This window comes from Taudactylus pleione, unplaced genomic scaffold (assembly GCF_031769625.1).
Source record: "Taudactylus pleione unplaced genomic scaffold, aTauple2 ptg000305l, whole genome shotgun sequence".
NCBI classification, from domain to species: domain Eukaryota; kingdom Metazoa; phylum Chordata; class Amphibia; order Anura; family Myobatrachidae; genus Taudactylus; species Taudactylus pleione.
This window is the reverse complement of record NW_028284706.1, coordinates 2,307,501-2,325,254: the sequence shown is the minus strand read 5'-3', so window position 1 is coordinate 2,325,254 and position 17,754 is coordinate 2,307,501. Positions and strand designations below refer to the sequence as shown.

The window sequence follows — 17,754 nt, the reverse complement described above, 5'->3', positions numbered from 1 at the left end:
TGTCAATACACAGTCCGTATCCTCTTACTCTATTGCAGCACTTAGCTCATCTGGCTTTGATGGCGTTGCTCTTGAATCTTCCATCTTAAGAGCAAAAAGTTTTTCCAGTTCTGTAACTCGGACAATGCTTAGGGCACGAAAGCTTGCCTCTGCCCTCATCTGTTACAGGGTCTGTGTTACAAGTCCAGTCCAGGGCTTGTCTCCTGCCAGTATTCCTCCTGCTCCTGACCATGCTTCTAGGTTGCCGGTTGCTAGGAGACCCAGACGTCAGAGGATTTCACATGTTTCCTCCTAGTGTTGCCTGATTGGCAGCTGATCCTATTTGAACTTCCTGGACTGTCGCCGCCCTGTTGGCTATAGAGTTTGCATTACCAAAAGTTCCACATGAAACCTGCTTCTTGTGCATCCAGACTTCCAGCTATAATTTGTACATGCTGCGTGTATTCTGCTCACCGGCTTCTAAGTGACCCAAGTACCCTGGGTTCAAGCAACGCTGTCTGCAGAGCCCTCCAGGCCATACAGTTACCCTGCTTCAATACCACGTTTCTAGCATCGCTGTCTACTAGGCCCTCCAAGCCATACAGCAATCCTGCTTCTACACCACGTTTCAAGCATCGTTGTCAACTAGGCCTCCTGGCCATTTCCAAACTTTAGTTTGGACTGTAAGTCTACAGTATATTCTATTGACTGTCCCATTGTTTCAGCTCCTTATTACATCATGGACATGTTGTGTTTGTACTGGCCCTCCTGGTCCACCATATCATTTATCAAGTAAACTGCCATTATTCTAATATTCTGCTTGTGACTGTTCTATGTGCCACGTATCTATAATACCTCCATCTCGGTCCTAGTTATTGCTAGAGGATCGTAACAGTCTGGCATTCTTTTGGCGAGTGATGTGCCCACAGAAAGTATGATCCTAATGTGTTCAGGATTTCCAGGATACTGGCTTTTAGGAGAGGGTGGGTTTAGACCGTGGTCTCCGCCTGGCCACTGAAAGTGCAGGTTTCTGCACTGTCAGTCTGGGTCCAGAGGAAGATTGGTAGCACCATGGAATTTGTTGTTGGTTCTTAAGGGGCTACAAGTTCCCCCATTTGAACCCGTGGACTCTGTAGATTTGAAATGGTTGCAAGCAAAGACTTTTTTTTTTTCTCCTCGATATCTCTTCTGCACGCAGTCTCTCTGATTTGACAGTGCTTTCTTGTCGCTCCCCATTTTTTATTTTTCTCCAGGATAAAGCTGTTCTTCTTACTAGGGAGGGTTACCTTCCTAAGGTAGTGTCCCGTTTTCATGTAAATTAAGAAATCGTTGCTCCACGAACTACATCCAGCTTTCTGTAGGTGAAGCCTTCCTGGATGTAGTTCGTGCTCTCCGTATTTATGTGGACATTACAAACTGTTAGAAAATCAGATTCTCTTTTTGTACTATATGGCTTTCACAAACGAGGATGGCCAGCTAATAAGCAGAGTCTGGTGGGATGGCTACGCATGACTATCTCTTAGGTGTACACAGGCTGATCTCCCTGTCTCAAACAGTGACAGCACATTCTACTCTGTAGGGCCATCGCGGGCATTTAGCCGTGGCGCCTCTGCTGAACAATTGTGTAAGGCAGCCACAAAGTCTTCTGTCCACATTTTTCTTAGGTTTTATGCCTTTGGTACTTTTGCCTCCTTTGGGCGACGAATTCTCCTTTCTGCTCAGGAGCGTCTCCCACCATGGGTGAACAGCTGTGGCTCCCTATGGACCTTAGACTTGCCTAGATAACTTCTTTTCTTCGAGGTCCACAGGGCACCCACCCTGACGCACATGGCTGCATGGGTAAATTTTTTTTAAATTTTTTTTTTACTCACTTTCGAGCACAGATTCCCTAATTTTGTGTAAGAGTGTTTCTACTTCAGGGTCCATAGGGGGTCCACAGGGTTGACCTTGGGGTATAGCTGGATCTGGATCCATGGGCACCACGCAGTTAAAGCTTTGCTGCTCCCAGGATGCACTTGGGTCCGTCCTCCTCTATACCCCGCCCCGGCCACAGGCACCTCAGTTTTAGTTGGTGCCTGGCCGGAGTCGGGTCACCCTGCGCAGTGGGGCTGCATAAGCAGCCCCTAAGCTTTATTCTTTATTTAAAAAAAAAAAAAAGAAGATTTTATTATTTTATTTTTACTGTCTTCAGAGCGGCAGCATCAGACTGTCCATCTGGACGTCTACGCTGCCGCTCCAACAGCCCTGCTGGCGCTGCGACGCCGGTACTGATCCGGGGATCGCAGCGGGACCCCGGAGTCAGTACTAGCGTGGCTCCGGGACCTCCCAAGGACTGCTGCCGGACTGAAGGGGCCAGGTAAGCCGCGTGCAGCGCTGACAGCGCTGCACGCGGGGAAAACGCAGTCTTCATGCCGCCGGTCTCTGGGGACAGACCGGCGGCGCTAGTAGCGGCGGCGGGCTCCCCCTCTTCAGGAATACCCCGCGTGACCGCTGGCCCCCGGGGTGTAAGTACCGGCGGGGAACCGGCTTCCCCGGGGGTTTAGTACTAGCGGGGGAGGCAGCCTTCCCTGCTTCAGCGCTCCTCCCCTCAGCCCAGCGCGCCTTCTCTCATGTGTGCTGGCGTCGCTGGGCTGTTCTCACTCGGCCACTCCTCCTCAGAGCTCTCCGGCGGCCATCTTCCTCAGGCAGCATCGCAGAGCTCCCAGGCAGGCTTCCAGTGGACCAGTCCCCCTGCGTACCTCTCCCCCTGCAAAGGACAGTGTTCGCAGCGCTATAGCCCTCCCAGACACTGAATCTGGGAGGTTGATTGTAGCGGAAGGTGCAGTGAGTATAACTTCTCTGCATGGTATGTGACTTTTTGCTAGTGCTGCTGTCTGTGCTTATTTTCTACTTACTGTCAGCTTTTTACCTATCCCTTTCCTTCTCCTACGGCCCGCAGGTGCGTGGGAGAGGGGTGTTCTTTCTGTGTACCTCACTTATATAAATCTACGTATTTGTGAGGTCCGTCACATACTGCGGTGTGCTCCTCAGTACCATATTGTGGGCTGTTTGGGTTGCATACTTGGGAGTGCGTGGGTGTTATACGCCTTACCTCGTTTCGGTGAGACACTTTTTTTTGCAAAAAAGTTTGTGTCATGTCTGATGAGAGGAATGAGCGCTCCGAGGCTCCTGTGTTGTTTTCCTGCCGACGCTGTTCGGCAGGGGTTGACGGGGCAGATTTGTCTCAGGACGGTCTGTGCGGGCGGTGCCAGTTGGTACCTGGACCCTCTAAACCCCCGGTGGCGCAGGATCCTCCGTGGGCAATGTTTACGCAAGTGCTGGCGTCAATCGCGGACCGACTTGCGGCCCCTTCTAGGGCGTTGCCCCAGCCTACCATGCCCCGTTCCCCGGGTGTGACTCGTCTGGTGCAGTCTCCTCCCGGGTCTCAGACTGTGGGTCCTTATGCGGGTTTGCCGGTATACGTGCAAACCCCCACGGTGCCGCAGCAGTCGATGGTACCTTTTCAGGGGTATCCTCAGGCAGTACCCCACCTTGGGTGGACGTCCTCTCCAGCTCTGTTCAGAGTCTGGCGGCTTCGTCATCGGCTTTTCAACATATGTTGCACAGTGATTTGCCCCCACGGGCGTCCAAGCGTTCCGTTCCGGCTTCACTGGCGGCTCAGTTCACGGACACGGACGTGTCTTCGGATGACGGGGAGATCCATGAAGACTCTGACTCGGATGCCGGGGCCCAGGAGATGGAGGCTAAGTCTTCCATTAATGTGCCGGCATTGGTTAGGGCGGTGCGGGCCATCCTTCACATTGAGGAGGATGTGCCCGCCCCCAGGTCAAAATACCCAAATTTTAAAAAGGCCAAGGTAGCTTCGACTGTTTTTCCCCTGTCCGATCAATTGACGGATCATATGGCAGGGGCCTGGCAGTTGCCCAGCAAGAGGTTCCAACCGCAGAAGCGGTTGGCTTCGAACTATCAGTTTCCGGAGGCTCATTGCAGGAAGTGGGAAACTCCTCCAGCGGTGGATTCCCACATTACCCGCTTAATTAAAAGCGCTACGCTGCCTTTGCCGTCGATCTCCTCCCTGAAGGATCCCACGGACAGGAAGGTGGAGACTTGTTTGAAGTCTATCTACTCTCTCTCGGGGGCGGTGGCCCGTCCGTCCATGGCCATCTCTTGGGTGGCTAAGGCCATCGAGAGCTGGGCCAATGCTTTGGAGGATACCTTTCCGGAAGATGCTCCGGAGTTCCAGAGAGCGTTGATAGGTCAAATGAGGGATGCGGCTTCCTACATTGGGGAAGCATCATTAGACGCAAGCCTGCTAACCTCATGGGTGTCGGCTGCAGCTGTGTCGGCGCGTCGGTCCTTGTGGCTGAGGTCTTGGAGAGCTGACGCTGACTCTAAAAAGGGACTGGAGGCCTTACCTTTTAATAGGGAGTTGCTTTTTGGTCCAGACTTGGACAAAATTGTGGACACTCTGGCTAAGTCTAAATCAGCCTTCGGCTTCTGCTCCTACCAAGGTACGGAGCTCTGCTTTTTGGTCCTTTCGGGTTCAGGGCAAGGCAAAAGGTCAGTCCTTCCCGAGGCAGTCGACGACCAAGGCCGCTTCTAAGCCCAAGAAGCAGCCCTGGAGTGCCAGACGCCCTTCTTCCAAGCAGGAAGATAAACCTTCTGCCTGATGGGACGGGCCTCCCTCTGGGGGACCCCAGAGTGGGAGGCCGACTTCTTCTATTTGCCCAGTGCTGGCACAATACCACCACGGATGCCTGGGTTCGAGAAGTGGTCTCCCAGGGGTACGCCCTGTCTTTTCGGCACAGACCGCCCCACCAGTTTTTCTGCACGAGTCCTTCTCAGGATACGACCAAGTCTTTACAGATTCAGGAAGCTATAGAGTCCTTGCTGACAGCAGGGGTCATTGTTCCCGTTCTTCAATTACAACGAGGGACGGGGTTCTATTCTTCTCTGTTTCTGGTGCGGAAACCCAATGGTTCTCATCGCCCTATCCTCAACTTGAAGTCTCTGAACAAATTCCTCAGAGTTCCCAAGTTCAGGATGGAAACGTTACGTTCCATCATTCTGGCGATGGAACCGGGAGATTACATGGTGTCCCTGGATATCCAGGACGCCTACCTCCATGTTCCGATAGCACCTTCGCACCAGCGGTATCTGAGGTTCGCTATCCTTCAACACCATTACCAGTTCCGGGCGCTACCCTTTGGTCTCTCCACGGCACAGAGGGTGTTCACGAAGATTATGGCGGTCATGGCCGCACATCTTCGGAACCAGAATGTACGGCTACTACCGTATCTGGACAACCTCCTGTTGCTGGCGAGTTCCCCGGAGGTACTGCTTCATCATCTCCACTTGACGGTCGCTTGCCTGCAAGCGCACGGGTGGCTGATAAATTGGAAAAAGTCCTCCCTGATTCCATCTCAGCGGATGGTTCATTTGGGAGCCCTGCTGGATTCTCGGCAGCAAAGGATCTTCCTGACCCCGGAGAAGGTCTCCTCCCTGCAGCTGAGGATACACAGTTGCCTGAGCAGTTGCCGCCTGTCGGTCCATTCGGCTATGAGGGTTTTGGGCTCCATGGTGTCAACATTCGACATGGTGGAATTTGCCCAGTTCCATTCCCGGCCTCTGCAGGGGCTGATTCTATCGGAATGGAACGGGTTACCTCACCGGATCCGCTCTCAGTTGCTGGTGTTGTCCCCGGAGGTTCGGCAGTCTTTGGCTTGGTGGCTTCAGACAGCTCATCTGGTCGAGGGGCGTCCCTTTTGGATCCCGGACTGGGTCCTGCTCACGACGGATGCCAGTCTTCGGGGTTGGGGGGCAGTGACCGGCTCGTTGTCACTTCATGGTCGTTGGTCTGCGGAAGAAGCTCTTCTTCCCATCACCAGTCTGGTAGACGCGCTGTCGGTGAAATGGACGTTTCACCTGGCGTATCTGTTTCCTCCGATATCCTTACTTCCTCGGGTTCTGCGGAAATTCAAGCAGGACGGCGGCACGCTCGTGCTGGTTGCTCCGGCGTGGCCCAGACGTCCTTGGTACTCCGATCTGAGGTGTCTCTCCATCGACGCTCCGTACCTTCTTCCTCAGCGTCGGGACCTGTTGTCTCAAGGGCCCTGCCTTTACCCGGATCTGGGTCGGCTGTCTTTGACGGCGTGGCTCTTGAGACAGCCGTCTTGAGGTCTAGGGGTTTCTCCAGTTCAGTCATTGGTACCATGCTTAGGGCACGCAAGCCTGCCTCCGCACGGATTTACCACAGGGTGTGGCGCACTTACTTTCAGTGGTGTGAATCCAGAAACTATGATCCTCAGGTGTTCCGGGTTTCCAGAATCTTGGAGTTCCTTCAATCAGGTTTGGACCTCGGCTTACGCCTGGCCTCTCTGAAGGTTCATGTGTCTGCTTTGTCCGTGTGGTTTCAGCGACGGATTGCTACACTACCGGATGTTCACACCTTTTCCAGGGTGTTCTCAGGATACAGCCTCCCTTCGTGCCTCCTGTGGCTCCTTGGGACTTGGCGGTGGTGCTACGGGTCTTGCAGGGTCATCCTTTTGAGCCTCTTGAGGTGGTGGACCTCAAGTGGCTGACGTTCAAGACCGTTTTTCTCCTAGCAATTGCTTCTGCCAGGAGGGTGTCAGAGTTGGGGGCACTTTTCTGTCGCCCCCCTTTTCTGATTTTTCATCAGGACAGAGCGGTGCTCCGCACTCGTCCTGAGTTTTTGCCCAAAGTGGTCTCGAAGTTCCACATTAATCAGGAACTTGTTGTGCCAGCTTTTCAGTCGCCTGATCTTTCAGCTGGTGAGGCTTCCTTAGATGTAGTCCGGGCACTTAGAATCTATGTGGATCGGACTGCTTCGGTTAGGAAGTCGGATTCTTTGTTTGTCCTCTTCGGTTTTCACAAGAGGGGTTGGCCTGCCAACAAGCAAACGTTAGCCCGTTGGCTTCGTTCCGTTATTTGTGAGGCTTATGCACAGGAGGGTTTACCTGTGCCAGCCTCTGTTAAGGCTCATTCCACTCGTTCTGTGGGTCCCTCTTGGGCTGCTAGATGTGGCGCCTCCGCTGTTCAGCTGTGTAAGGCGGCCACTTGGTCTTCAATTCAAACGTTTTTGAGGTTCTATGCGTTTGACACCTTCGCCTCTCAGGATGCATCCTTTGGGCGCCGGGTACTCCTTTCAGCACAGGAGCGTCCCCGCCCTTAGTTGAACTGCTTTGGGACATCCCCAAGGTCAACCCTGTGGACCCCCTATGGACCCTGAAGTAGAAAACAAGAGATATGGTAAGAACTTACCTTTGTTATCTCTGTTTCTACGAAGTCCATAGGGTCCACAGGGCGCCCGCCCTGACGCACCTGGCTTCAAATGGGCTGTGTGGCTGGTCACCGGTTTTCCGTCTCCCATTTCTGTGAGTATGGTTTCTTGTGTGTTCCAGTCTTCCTTCTCTCTGTTTAGTCTCCTCCTCCGGCCTTAGCTGCTTACCAACTGAGGTGCCTGTGGCCGGGGCGGGGTATAGAGGAGGACGGACCCAAGTGCATCCTGGGAGCAGCAAAGCTTTAACTGCGTGGTGCCCATGGATCCAGATCCAGCTATACCCCAAGGTCAACCCTGTGGACCCTATGGACTTCGTAGAAACAGAGATAACAAAGGTAAGTTCTTACCATATCTCTTGTTTTCTGATGTACGATTGCTCTTCCTTATCCTCTTTCCTTCTCCTGCCTTGAGGCTTGTTAACTAAACTGAAGTCCTATGGCTAGGGGCGGGGTATATGTGAAGGAGGACCCAGGGCATCCTGGTAGATGAAGCTTTAACTGTTTGGTTCCTGGTCTCCGACCATAATATCCCCATGGTATCACTGTGGACCCTAAGGTCCTTGAAGAAAAGAAGTTATCTAGGTAAGTCTACCAGAACTCCTTATTTTTCTGCTCACCGCTAGTAGAGTTACATTGGACCTGGCTGCTCACTCAATTTCAAGTGTCATTTTCAGTAAAAAAAAAATGTAGTTGAAAAACCACATTTGTTTATTCTTGCATATTTATTTGTATTAATTTGAAAGGACTTTCCAAAAATAGGAAAGTATGTGACGGGGGAAATTGCACTCATTGCAGGTTACTATAGGTTAATATGGAGAGGGACAGTCATGTTTATAGTAGAATTTCCCTATTGTTTCATGTATAATAAAGTCCCCACTTAGTGTTCCAGCTAGGATGTTTTAGTGGGGTGCTGCACCCTGCCAAATTTTAAAAGGTCAGAATGCACCCTGGCCCTTTTGGCATCCCCCTGCTAAAACAGCCTGCTGGGTGCCGTCCCCACCTGTGAGCATTAGTGTCCCGTGGCTGGGGAAAACTGCAGTGTAGCGATTACTGGTGAATAGATGCCAGGCGTATGCGCCCCGGCATCTATTCACAGAGAAGTGCCGGGCATGCCCCCAAGAGTGATAAAAAGGGGATGCATATTAAAGACATGCCCCTTTTCAACATGCAGCCTTCCAAATGCTGCGGAACTACACATCCCAGCAAGCCCTGCCACAGTTACTATTGAAGCATGCTAAAACTGGCAGGGCTAGCTGGGATGGGTTGGGCATGAAATGCTGACAGCTGAATAGCCGCTGGTTCAAATCCCGATGTCGGAAGCCTGATCAATGAAGATCCCGACAGGGGTGGTAAGTACTCTAACCTTCCCCCTCCCGAGGTGGTGCCTAAACCTAACCCTTCCTTCCTGCACCCTAAACCTAACCTCCCCCGGGGGGGGGCTAACCCTAACCGCCCCTCACTGGTGCTTAACCCCCCCCCCCCTCCCCGTAGCCTAACCATCTAAGGATGCCTTGCCCTAACCTCCCCCCGGGGGTGCCTAACCTTAACCCCCCTATCCCCAGGGAAATTGTAATACTTACCCGGGTCCTAACATTCCGGCGTTCAGGATGTCGACGCCGGTATCCTGATCTTTCGGGATAGCGGTGTCAGCAGTTTGCCGGATGGTGGGATTCCGGTGTTGGTATTTTGACGGCCGGCATCCCAACCACCGGAATATTAACCACATCCCAGCTGGGATGTGTAGTTTCAAAGTAACTGAAGGGCTTGTTTGAATACCCCTGAAATACTGCATGCATACATTTGGTTGTTGCCTCGGAATGCCACATTCAGTCTTCGGATGTTGTAAAAGATACACAGGTTGTAGGTTCACAACCGTCAAAATGACACTGCGGTCTTCCTCTTTACATGGAATTATCACATACGTTGTCGTGGTCTGCATGGCATAAAGAGACACATAATTTAGTATGTGGTTCCCATAATTCTGCCACCACTCCACTGTGGCCAATTATAATCTTGAATTAATTTAACTTGTTGTCCATGGTGGGAGTGCTATGGTATTATCACTTTTCAACATCTAATTAGAGTGGAGGAGACTAACTCTCACTAGACCCTTAATATATACCAGTAAATGCTTTCCTTCAATATTCACAACTTCATATTGTATTAAGTGCAGTTTAAGCATACGGCCCTAATCTTTTATAGGAAATACATATAGTTTAGCAGCTCAAACTAGATTGCACTCTTCTTTGCTTTGCTTGACTTTTTGATGTCGTCCAGACTGACTTCCCAAAAAAATAAACATCACTGTTGGGATGACTTGGGAACAAAATATAGTGAGGATTGTAAATTGTTTTTGAAAACGATCACGAGTTTGGCTATTAGCTCCCTTTTGCCAACTGACAGCTGGAACTGTATATGTAATTTTACTAGAGATGCTATCAATACCCTGACCGCGTGGATTCCGGTGCTCAAAATGTCGGCACCCCGACTACCGGAATCCCGAAGGTAAGTAGCAGGGGAGGGTTAGGTTTAGGCACTGGGGGGAGGAAGGAGGTTAGGTTCAGGCACCGGGGAGGTTGGGATACCTACCGACAGGTGTTGGTACCCTAACCCTATCGGGATGTCGGCGTTGAGGTTCTGACCGCCGGGATCCCGAGCGCCGGCAGCCCATTCCAATTTACTATACTACACAAATCCAATATCACCTGAATCATGCAGCCAGCCCAAACTGTGAAATTTTATATAGCCACTAACCCTTTCATACATTGGTTTACATCCACCATAACCTATCAGAGAGAAATGATACATATAGTTCAACTTGCTTCCTTTTTACCCCTAAATTATGTCTTCTGGAGCTGATTAGTGATGCAGAGATATCAAAATCTTCGTTTATTAAGTCTGCACTAGCAAACAAGGAACTACAGCATGATGGCACAGTGGTTAGCATTGTAGTCTCACAGCACTAATCTAATGGGTTTGATTTCGACCAGGGCACTGGTTTCTTTCCACTCTTCAAAGACTTTTGTAGATTGAGCTTTCTGACAGAATTAACTTGTGTGTGTTTATATGTATTGTGAACTCCTTCGATGAGGGGACTAATGTGTATAAATAAATATACTCTGTATGCAGGTAATTTTATAAATACTTTTTAATAAGTACTTTTCCATAGAATTGCCTATATGCATAGAGATTGACTTTCAAAATGTGAGAAGAACTTAGAGCGAGCCTTGGGCATGGCACATATACAGTTTTATAAATGTAAAGTACACAAGTACCATTTAAAACATTCATGGGGTTCTCTCTGCAATGAGTCCGTAAAGTACACAAGTACCCATGCCCCTTACCTGTCCATGTTATTGGCCATTTTCTTTACAAGTTTCTACACATGTTCTATTCACAGCTGTAATCCGTCATCTCTTCCCTTTCAGCTAATTAGCACATTCTTCAGTTTCCTGAGGCGAAAAACTGATTTCTTTGTTGGTGGTGAAAGTGGAGCAGCTGAGAAGGTAAGAATGACCAGCTGTTTATACATTGACATGAGGACCTTTTCACAATAGTTTATAAAAGGGATTAGTCATTTGTCACGGCTATATATACACTCCACAGAGTGTATAGGACAACAGTGCGTCTGCAAAGGCTTGGAGGTACCACTTCCACCTCCTGTCCTGTGTGGACTGCTGCTGAAATATGGCATCTGCTTTGGTCATGTCCTTTAATAACTGACTTCTGGTATCAGGTCCTACTTATTTCATGTCTATTTTTTTTATTTATTTTTTACAGTTTTCATTGATTATTTGCTTAGGTTTGGTATTTCTGATGGTCTCTGTGCACCGTTATTGCGGTCAGTTGATTTCTCTTTTCTTTTGCTTGTTTGTACGTTTCTATACGTCTTTTTTATGAAAACTTTAATAAAAATACTTTGGTTCAAAAAAAAGAAGTAATTAGCCATTTTCTCTTTATCCAGCTAATCAATGAGGCTTTCAGTTACCAAAATAAGCTGTCCCGTGCAGCCAGGGAAAAGAAAGAGGCTGAGCAGCGGGAGCGCACTGCTGCAAAGCGAGAGCAAGCGGCCAAGAAGAAAGCGATGGAGCCTGGCGAGCCACGGATCACAGAGCTTACTGACGAAGAAGCTGATAAACTTCAAAAGGAAATTGAGCAGGTAATGTGTGTTAGGAACATCTGATCTGTTCTGGATTAGGTCAGAAGTAGTTTGACCGCAATATTGGACCCTTTGCTACTTTTAATTTACTATTTCCTGTCATACAGACGTGTCCTCATACACTAGCCTCAATACGTCATTCGGTGCTAGATGCCTGGCGCTAGTGATCCGTGCAGAGTGCTTTTGGGATTGCAGGTGCATGTATGAGGGTGGTTTTTCAAGTTTTTTAAAAGTTCACTTTAAAGACACAAAATACGGTAGCACCCATTTTCAAGTACCCCAAATTTGACTGAACTATTTATTTTCACCAAAACATACTGCTTTATGGCATTCTTCACCACTTTTGCAAAGACGCTAATAAGAATCAGTTGAAACTACTTAAGTACCCCAAACAGTTTTATTAGGGCTATTAGTACATCTACATTGATTCCCTATGTTACTGCATCTTTTTTGGGGGTACAGACTGATTTCCCCACTTCTGGCAGTACTTTCCGCCTGGTCCGCATTCGCCACTTTCAGTTTTCGCCTGTTTAGGAAATTAATATGGAGAAAAGCGGGGATGCGCGCAAAAAGTTTCCGCCTCTGAAACAGGCGAAGGAGGCGTAAAGTTGGATAGGCTAAACTTTTCTGACTTTTCGCCTCTAAGTGAATATGGGCCTGAGATGCATATTCAAGCGAAAAAGATGCTTGGCGCAAGCCAAGTCACATGTGACCGAGAAGGATGTTTGGTGTGACTGCGGCAATAGTGTATGAGGACACATCTGTAATACAACCTTACAACTTAATGCACTGAGCTAGTTGTTATGCCTGGTAATTTTTCCACTCTCTTTATTTTACACCCAGCATTACTTTAAGACACTGTAACCCTACTTTTTATTTTTATGAATGTTTAGAGATTTGCTCTCAACTATTTCCTGTGGTGGTACTGTGCAGTCTCCATGAAGAGTTCACCTTTCAATCTCTGTGTCTGATCTAGTAATCCTTTTATCTCCTTCCAGTGCCCTGCTGTTAGTTTCATTGATTTGTGGTAATCCTTCGTAAATATCTCCGCTTTAGGTTGGCCTAGTGGCAAGGGATGGGTATTGTGCTTGGTGGGCATAGCCAAGGTCCTGGTTACCAAAAATATGGTCAGGCAAAGGGGTGGCAGACACTGCTTTCTTTTGCGCATAGACAGCATATAGGCCTGACCATGTCTAGCATATTCACCCCTTTGCACTAAACCAGTGATTACTAAAGTGTTGTAACCAAAAGTGAATTACCATTCATTAACAATAATTCCCCAACAAATGGCATAAAGTCATTTAAGTGTATATAGTGAGTATATTATGTTTTTTATATATATTTTATTTAACAAAAAGTATGCAAATTTTTTGTAATGTGTTTATCATTAGCTAACCAAATTGCTGCTTACCCTCTTTGTGCTGTATGTTGCATAAATATATTGCTTGCTCCTCCAAAACTTTTAATTACAGTAGGTCTTTCTGCCATTAGGCATTCATTTACATCCCTATCATTTTCTATTAAAAGAATAAAGCCAGAGAGCAAGAGATGACCATTGGTGGAGCCGGTGAAAAACAGGAGGTTAAAAAGGTAAAGATGGTGTTTTCTTTTTTTTGTTTGTTTTTTAAGGTGGTCAAAAAGCAAAACTCCTATAGCACTCACAATACTCACTATGACTGTTTATAAATTGTAGGCTCATAAACCTCACCCCAAACCTTTTTCAGCTGGGTCTGTGAGTGGAACGGACATGAAGCAGCCTCGTGGCTTGGGCAAGAAGGAGCCCGATAGTAAAATGTTTCAGTAGATACTAGTGCAACTTTAAGGGGTTAAACCATAAATTATTTTGCTAATATTTCACTCATTAAGTCACCCATAGCTGATATCACCTACAAGAAATATACAGGAACTAAACCACAAATAGAACTTGCAGCAAGAGTATATTTTATAGTATCAACCGCAAAATGAAGAGGTACCCATTCATAATATGGATGTGTGTCTGCCCAGCTCCATGTCTATCATGTTTTATGATAACATTGCATAAGCTAAACTGGCATTATTTATTTTTTTAAAGATTTCCTATTTTGACTCATACTGGCATACTGATTATTTTTAATGAGATGGCTGGCACTCCAAGATCATTTTAAAGTTCGTCTGGTAACTTGAAACTCCCATCCTAACATAATTGTCAACATGTTCATTTGTCATCCTGTTCTTGTATTTGCTCTTCATTGTGGAAAATTAAGACTCGCACAAATAAGATTTCACACGAAGTGCAACTTGTCTTTTGGTAGAAGAGGCCAAATGCTGTTTGAAATAGTGGATCCAGAGGCAATACTCTTCACTGAAAGGTCACTTTTTGCAGTGCTACAATCTCCAGTTCTGTTGATGGTAAATCTTCCTGAAAGAGTTGTTCAATAAAACTGACGAGGTGCTCGATGTCAACTTCCATAAAAGGGAATGTAATAAACTAAACAAGGGGTTACATTTTTTTTAAATCATTGAAATGACGCTTGAACTTTGCTTGAAATTGTTGAAATTATTTCAATATGATTTTCTCATTAAAGGACTTGGGTTTTCCTCATGTTTGATTTCTTCCCTCAAACAAAGGAAATGTTTGACATCACCTTTTATGGAGATTCCTCTCCCAAAAATCAAGTCTTTCACTTTTGTCGACCTAAAATGGACAGTTCTGTTTCCTCTCAGGATTTTCAAGTTGAGGAAAGTTTTCACCATGTTGCAAAAATAAGATGATGGCAGACAAGAGTTCTCTGAGATGGCGAAGGACTTTGCCATTACTCAGCCATCGCACTTCTGAATGTGACAAAAGATCCCCGTACTGGCAATCCAGTTCATCAGCAAGAGCTTTAAATAGCCATCTTTGGAGAGCATGAGCTCTAATTAGATTGACTATTTTAAAAACAAGCTTAAAAAATGTGTTGACTTTTAGAAACTTTGCACACAGTAACTGCTGGTGAATAATACAGTGATATGTTATAAACTTCGGAAAGCTGGGATCCTTGTTACACAGTGCTAAACATCCTTTAATAACACCTGTAAATGCTGGAGCTCCATCTGTGGTAATACAAACGAGCTTGCGAAGAGGGATTTTTTTTCTGAAGAAAAGTACTTTGAGCTCTGCAAAAATGTCTTCACCTTACAATGGAAACATTTTCAAAAGGTCTTCCTTAACAATAAAATTCTTAAATACCATCCTTACAAATATAGCCAACTGTGATATGTCAGTTGCGTCAATGGACTTATCCAGCTGGAAAAATATAGTAGCACTCGATCAGATCATATTTTAATTCACTGACTAAGTAATCTCGCCTCATAACAGTATTAGCCGAGAATGCTGTGCTCCTTATGGCAGAAACTATTTCCGATTTTATTTTTAAAATCTTAAAATAATACATCTGCTGCTTTCAAAAAGCTTATTTAATGATGTCTCCATCCTCAAATGGTTTTATGTGGTTAGCAATTATTTGGGCCACTGGAAAAGAAGCAAGAGTGACAGATGTGATTTTGTTCCTAATTTTAGTGAAGGCAGATTGCTGCCCTGTTGAATCCCCCTGAAGAATCTGAAGCTGCTTCCTGGGGCAGTCGGGGAAGCGCCCACACCCGGCTGCGACCAGAGCATCTGCAGGAGATGACCATGGTGTCCGGTGGAGGCCGGGACACTTCCGGCCTTCAAATTTAGCCCGTGGCTTCAGTAGCGTGATAAAGCCGTGGCTGTGGAGAGCTCGCAGGGAGACCGGAGGTCCACGTCTGCAGATCAGCAGGTGGTATTATTGCAAGCAGAGCAGGCTACGGTCTGAATGGTGAGTGGAGGGCTCATCTAAAGTGGACCCAGGAGTGCCGCTAAGGGAGAACTCACAGCGGTATGGGCTCACAGTCGAGCCACGCCCCCTCCAAAGTGCTCAGTCTCTTGCTGTGTCCATCACATACTGCAGCATATTGCCGTAAGGCAAGCTATCAAAATTACAACTACAAGCTACTGGTAGCTCGCAAGCGCCTGGTTTGCAACCACTGGATTAGAGAGAATTTACCACTTAAAATTTAAGTTTGTATACTGAATAAAGCAAAGACATAGGCATACCAGTGGCTGTGCTAAATTCTTTTTTTATGCAGCGTAAGCTTGTTCCTCTTACACTTTTAATTGGGTGTGTTACCATATTTTCTCCTTATTTTCCAAAGTACTGTGGCGACCCAAGTGGCTAAAATGGCCATGGCAACACTGAAGGGGTTAACGCTCTTACTGTGGCGCCATTTTTAAAGGACAAATCGGCACTAGCCAACACTTAAAAATATTGCCTGTGCCAGGCACTGTTTAAAAAAATAAAAATAATAATTTCTTCTTCAGGGTCCATAGGCTCCACAGGGAGGCCTTGGGGTATAGCTGGAGCTGGATCCCAGGCACCACGCAGTTAAAAGCTTTGCTCCCAGGATGCATCGGTCCATCCTCCCTATACCCCGAGCCAGAGGCACCTCAGTTTAAGTTTGTGCCCGGCCGAAGTCTGGCCACTGATTAACGCAGGGGGGCTGATTAGCAGCCCCAAAGCTGTTGTGTTTTTTTTTATTTTTTATGATTTAATAGTTTTTTGAATCTTCAGAGCGGGCAGCAGCAGACTGTCCATAGGACGTCTGCGCTGCTGCTCAGTCACCCTGCCGGTGGCGCGACGCCAGTACATATCTGGGGATCAAGGCGGGACCCCGGGGTCTGTGCTAGCCGGGCCCTGCGGGACATTCCGGACTGCTGCCGGACGTACGAGGATAGGTAAGAGCGGATCACCACATGCGGTGATCCGTGTGTTAGCAGTCCAAACCTCTGGTCTCTGGGGACAGACCGGAGGTGCTGGCGGTGGAGGCAGACACACAATACCCTGCGCTCAACTAGACCACCAGGGACTTGAATTTGGTGAGGGAGCCAGAGTCCCGGGGGTTAATTGCCGGCCAGGGGAGGCAGTTTCCCTGTTTAGCAGCTCCTCGGATCAGCGTGCCTTTCTGCTAAGGTCTGGCTTTGCTGAGCTGTTTCCTCCTGTAGCCATTTTCTCTGGCTGGTGCATCGCAGATCTCTGAGGACAGTGTGTGGTCCAGTCCACCTGTATACCTCTCCCTTGGTTTAGTGTATACAGCACTATAGCCTTCCCAGACACTGAATCTGGGCAGTTGATTGTAGTGCCAATTTGCAGTATGTGATCTATATCTGCATTGTATGTGACTTATGTTAGCGTTGACTGTCTGTCTTTTTTCTGATCTGTCAGTTTATCTATACCTTTCCTTTACTACCAGCCCTAACAGGTGTAATTAGGGTGGTTCTTTGATCTCACATATACAGATTCAAGTATTTGTGAGGTCTGTCACATATGGTTGTGTGCTGCATGGTGCCATATTGTTGGACCGGTGAATTGCACACATTGTGAGTGCCCAGTATAGCTTTTCGTGTGTGTGTATATGTGTATATATATATATATATATATATGTGTGTATACAGGTTGAGTCTCCCATATCCAAATATTACGGAATATTCCGAAATACGGAATATTCCGAAATACGGAATATTCCGAAATACGGAATATTCCGAAATACGGAATATTCCGAAATACGGAATATTCCGAAATACGGAATATTCCGAAATACGGAATATTCCGAAATACGGAATATTCCGAAATACGGAATATTCCGAAATACGGAATATTCCGAAATACGGAATATTCCGAAATACGGAATATTCCGAAATACGGAATATTCCGAAATACGGAATATTCCGAAATACGGAATATTCCGAAATACGGAATATTCCGAAATACGGAATATTCCGAATTACGGAATATTCCGAATTACGGAATATTCCGAATTACGGAATATTCCGAAATACGGAATATTCCGAATTACGGAATAATTTTGGCATGACTGAGATAATAAAACCTTTGATTTTTGATGGTTCAATGTACACAAACTTTGTCTAAGGCACAAATTATTAAAAATATGGTATAAAATTACCTTCAGGCTGTGTGTATAGGGTGTAAATGAAACATAAAATTATTTCATGTATGTACACAACTTTGCTTGAGCCACAAAATTATTGAAAATATTGTATAAAATGAGCTGCAGGCTATGTGTATAAGGTGCATATAACACATATATGCATTCTGTGTGTATATTGGGGTCCCATTCCCAAGATATTTCATTATGATATGCAATTATTCCAAAATACGAAATATTCCGTTATCCAAAATACCCCTGGTCCCAAGCATTTTGGATATGGGAGACTCAACCTATACGTACATACATACATACGTACGTACATACATACATAC

At 46.8% G+C, this 17,754-nt stretch overlaps 1 protein-coding gene across 2 annotated transcripts in view; it reads left to right on the top strand.

The window, feature by feature from the left end:
* The window catches only part of NUDC (nuclear distribution C, dynein complex regulator), a 101,478-nt gene that overhangs the window by 18,464 nt on the left and 65,260 nt on the right, over positions 1 to 17,754 (top strand). For both annotated transcript variants that reach the window (XM_088442073.1, XM_088442072.1), the window contains exons 2-4: positions 10,707 to 10,784; positions 11,243 to 11,437; positions 12,965 to 13,027. In XM_088442073.1, coding sequence (XP_088298199.1) covers positions 10,707 to 10,784; positions 11,243 to 11,437; positions 12,965 to 13,027 — 336 coding nt within the window. The remainder of the gene's footprint in view (positions 1 to 10,706; positions 10,785 to 11,242; positions 11,438 to 12,964; positions 13,028 to 17,754) is intronic.